Source organism: Dipodomys merriami, unplaced genomic scaffold (assembly GCF_024711535.1).
Source record: "Dipodomys merriami isolate MVZ:Mamm:240054 unplaced genomic scaffold, mDipMer1.0.p SCAF_3, whole genome shotgun sequence".
In the NCBI taxonomy this organism is placed as follows: domain Eukaryota; kingdom Metazoa; phylum Chordata; class Mammalia; order Rodentia; family Heteromyidae; genus Dipodomys; species Dipodomys merriami.
The window spans coordinates 2,230,033-2,234,334 of record NW_027204492.1 but is presented as its reverse complement, the minus strand read 5'-3'; the positions used below and the strand labels follow the sequence as shown (position 1 = coordinate 2,234,334).

General features: G+C 60.1%; 1 protein-coding gene across 3 annotated transcripts; it reads left to right on the top strand.

Moving 5' to 3' along the window:
* Positions 1 to 694: 694 nt before the first annotated feature.
* Positions 695 to 2,958, top strand: Pnma3 (PNMA family member 3). 3 transcript variants are annotated; one of them, XM_070039543.1, is made up of 2 exons: positions 695 to 1,102; positions 1,517 to 2,958. In XM_070039543.1, the coding sequence occupies exon 2, from the start codon at positions 1,556 to 1,558 to the stop codon at positions 2,861 to 2,863; it is 1,308 nt and encodes a 435-aa protein (XP_069895644.1). In that variant the 5' UTR covers positions 695 to 1,102; positions 1,517 to 1,555; the 3' UTR covers positions 2,864 to 2,958. The 3 variants fall into 3 exon arrangements, with proteins under 3 accessions (XP_069895644.1, XP_069895643.1, XP_069895645.1); XM_070039542.1 differs by having other exon boundaries at positions 1,421 to 2,958; XM_070039544.1 differs by having other exon boundaries at positions 894 to 1,102; positions 1,430 to 2,958.
* Positions 2,959 to 4,302: the final 1,344 nt, after the last annotated feature.

Here is a 4,302-nt window from a genome sequence, read left to right as displayed (position 1 = left end):
TTTCATCTGCATAGCGCAAATGCAGTCCACCACCCTTGACTCGTCGTGCAGAGAGAGAAAGGTCCATGTAAACTGTGCTATAGGTCACCCCGGTCTCCTGGACACTGGCCCCAGGGCAGGAAAGTTCTTTTGCTTCCACTGTGGCGCCACTGCAGGCTCAGGCCTGCCTGCAGTCCCCTTCTTCCAGCCAGATGGGCAGTCGAGCATGAACCTATGTGAGCACATGTGGGATCCCCTCCAGGGGACCCTACTGGGCAGGTAGGCCCTGCTCCTCTAGTTTATGGACCGGAGCCGTTGTGAGTGGGATCGGATTTAAGGAGAGCTGGGAAAGCCTCAGGGTCCCTGTTCCCATGCCTTGGCCACACCTCTGACCATTTTCTGGTGGCCTTGAGTGCAGGACGCTATCACTCCCTGGTCTCGCGGGCCCTGGACAAGTGCTCATCCCACGTCCCGAGGGGCGGGGTCGGGCGGCTGATCCCAGATAGGAGGGCCGGGCTGGGGGGAGCCTGGGGTCCTGGAAATCAGGTTCTTGCTGCCCAGGACGTGGGCGGGCGGGTGGGCGGGGGTCCCCCGGGACTGGGCGGGAGGGGTCGTGGAGCGGTGCGGCTGACGTCACCCGCGGCCCCCAGTGCCTGCGGCGGCAGTGGCGGTGGACACAGCGGCCCGGTCCCGTGACCCGCGAGCGCCAATGGCCCGGCGGTCTCCAGGGCGACGCGGAGGGTCCGGGCTCAGCCGCCGCCGCCGCCAACGCCGCCGCCGCCGCCACCGCACCCCCGCCCCGAGTCCGCACTGCAGAGAGCGGTGGCGAGCAGGCGCGGACGCACCGGCCCACGTGCCGGAACCAGACAGCCACAGGCACAGCCACAGCCAGACGCGCTGAGCGAGCCGGAGAGCGCGCAGCAGCGCACGGGCGCACGCACGCACGCGCCGGGGAACCGGGAACCGGGAACGGGGAGCCCGGCCACCGGGGAACCGGGAACCGGGAACCGGGGCCGCCCACCGCCCACGCCGCCGCGCGCAGCCCGCCGGAGAGCCCCGTGCGTGCGCAGCCCGCCTGCCACGGACCCGGGCCACGGCCACGAAGCCCCGGCCCCACGAGAAGGTACCCGCCAGAGCCGCGCGCGGCGGGCAGGAGGAGGGGAGGGAGGGGTGGAGGCGGCCGTCCCCGCGGAACCCCGGCGCCCTCCCTGCGTCGCGCCCTGACCCACTGCGGCAGCCTGGGGCGCGGGGGCCGGTGCGGGGACGGACGCCCACCCGACCCGACCCGACCCGAGCCACGGGGATCGGCCCACGGGCGGGGGAGGGCGCGGATGGGGTCCCCCCGGACAGGAAACACGGGCGCCTCCGGGGGCGGTGGCACGGGGCTGGGGCGGGCTGGGGGGCGGGCCTTCACCTCGCTCTTCCCCCCCCCCCCCCTTAGCCTTCGCAGGCACTGGAGACCTGGACGGGGATTGATGTGTTTACACGTAAATTAGAATACGCCGCAACTGCAAACATGCCTTTGACGCTGTTGCAGGACTGGTGTAGAGGGGAGCATCTGAACAGCCAGCGCTCCATGCTGATCCTGGGCATTCCGGAGGACTGTAGTGAGGATGACTTTCAGGAGACGGTCCACGCGGCTCTCAGGCACCTGGGAAGATACAGGGTCATCGGCAGGATGTTTAGGAGGGAGGAGAATGCCCAGGCTTCTCTACTGGAATTTGCAGAAGATTTTGACTGTTCTTCAGTCCCCAGAGAAATAGTAGGCAAGGGGGGGGCCTGGGAGGTGATTGTGGAACCTCCTAATTCAGATGGTGAATTTCTTACTAGATTGAACCACCTGTTAGAGGAGGAGAGGAGAACAGTGTCAGACATTAACAGAATCCTTGGATCCTATACTAATTCTACTCCTAGACTGGCTTTTAACCCAGAAGTTTGGAACTGGGCCCAGACCCTGGAGGTCACAGTTCAGCCTCTGCTAGAACAAATGTTGTATCGAGAGCTAAGAGTGTTTTCTGGGAACACCGTAGCTGTCCCAGGGATGTCAGCCTTTGAAACCTGGTTTGAGCATGCCACTGACATGTTACAGATGTGGCAAGTGCCTGAGATGGAAAAAAGGCGCAGGCTGATAGAGTGCCTTCGAGGCCCTGCTCTGCAGGTGGTCAGTGTGCTTCGGGCAAATAATGCTGGCATTACGGTAAAGGAGTGCCTGCAGGCCCTGCAGCAGGTGTTTGGGCCAGTAGAGAATGGCAAGATGGCTCAGATAAAATTTTGTAAAGCCTATCAGGAACCAGGAGAGAAAGTCTCCAACTTCGTGGTCCGTTTGGAGCCACTGCTCCAAAAAGCTATTGAAAAAAAGGTCATACCACGGAAGAATGTGAATCAGACTCGCCTGAAACGAATTTTAGGTGGAGCCACTCTCACTGACAAACTTCGAGACAAGCTTAAGCTGATGAAACAGCGCAGGAAGCCACCAGGTTTCCTGGCGCTAGTGAAGCTCCTGCGGGAAGAGGAGGAGTGGGAGGCTACCATGGGTACAGAAAGGGAGTTCCTGGAAGGGCTGGAATTATCCCCAAGATCACCAAGCAGAGTCAGTGGGTTGGGGCCTTTTGTCCCTACCTCTGACCAGAGTGTGGACACCTGGCCTTCCCAGGGCTCCCTGCGCCGTCGCCGCCGTGGCAGGAGGGGCCGCAGAGGTGGGAAGGGAAGTGTGCTGGGAGCTGGCTCTGGAGATGCAGGAAACCGGAACCATCACACATTCTGCTACAGTTGTGGAGAAGATGGCCACATCAGGGTACAGTGCTTCAACCCCTCCAACCTGCGCTTGGTGAAGCAGAAGAAGCAGGCTGCAATTGCAAAGTTGGGAAACGGAAACTGGGCTTGAGATAAGAGCCAACCCAAGCCCCAGGCCAAGTAGGCTCCAGAGAAGAAGGCACCCACTTTTACCACAGGTTAAGCAGACAAAAGACATACTGGAAAAATGGAAAGGGGCAGTCCAGACAAATAGCAGGAGACTTGAGGGGGGCAGAAGGGCCAGGCCAGACCCCCTCACCCTTCACCAGCTGCCACCAACCAAGACTAAACGGCACCCAACTCTTTGGAAGCCACACACAGGGACCCCATGAAGTGTCAGGGACACATGCAAGAAACAGACCCTCCTAGCCCAGAAGCCATCAAAAACTCCACTATAGGACTCAATGAAGCAGAGGCCCAAGATAGTGAGGCTGGGGGCTGTGGTCTGGGTGTCAACCCAGTGACATGGCCACCTCCAGATGCCCACCATGGGAGCTCTGATTTAAGCCTACTCACTAAATGTGAGGTTGCATTGGGCATAGACAGGCCTGCCCCAGCCAGAAAGAGCCAGTGCTGCAGGACACAGAGAGAAGACCCTACATGGAAAGCCCAGGCTGCAGCTTGTGTTCAGAATCATCCCCACTGCTCCAGGGGAAGCCCAGGAGGGCAGAATCCTGGAGCCCCTGTGTGAGTAAAAGCTGGGTCTCTAGACCCAAAGGCCCTGGGAGGCCAGAGCCACCCAGAGGCAGTTTCCTCCCCTGCAACCTGACAAGGCTGTGTGGGAAGATTCACGAGACCACCCCCTCTCCCCGCTTACAGGGACACGGGACTCTCCCTGGGACAGTTTTGTAGAACTGCCGTGGGAATGACTGGGTGTGTTGGGCAGCCTTGTTCTAACAGAAGCAGCAGAGGAGGGAGGACGTGGCGTGGGGTCGTTTGGTTCTTTTTGTTCCTGCAGGGAGACTGCAGAACCAGAGATAACGAGCAGGGAGTTCCAGAGCCTGGCATGGCAAGTTACAACTTAGCAGCTGATAAGGCCAAGACCAGCTCAAACCCTGCCAACTTGGATGGCTGAGCTGGAGGCATCTTCTAAGACACCAGCCTACATAAGGGTGCCTGGAACTCATATGGGAGAAGACACCATTTGAAAACTGCCAGCTGCCTGCCTCTCCCCAGACAGGCTACTTCCTTTCCTGGATAAGCCCACCCTTACCTGTAGGCCCCTTAGTTACCCCAGCTGTCAGACAAGAGCCCGCCCCCCCACACTAACCACTCTTCCTGTGCAGAGGTATGATGTGTGTGTCAAGCCCAGGCAGAGGCCCTTACTCACCTGGCCAGCCACTTCAAGGTCTGAGCACAGGCCATGAGCTTCCTCCCATGGCGTCCAAGCTCCTCTTTTTGTCCAGTGTCATGAGCTCAACTTCTGCTTTCTTGGTCTAGATCTAGAACAGCAGCCTTGCCGCTGGCTCTCATGGGCCTGTGTGCACATGTGTGTGTTATATTCTTCTCTGAGCAATTCCGCCCCAGAGT

Bases quoted from the DNA above. Each gene is read 5' to 3' on its own strand.
- Pnma3 (XM_070039542.1), top strand. From the start codon at position 1,496: ATGCCTTTGACGCTGTTGCAGGACTGGTGTAGAGGGGAGCATCTGAAC.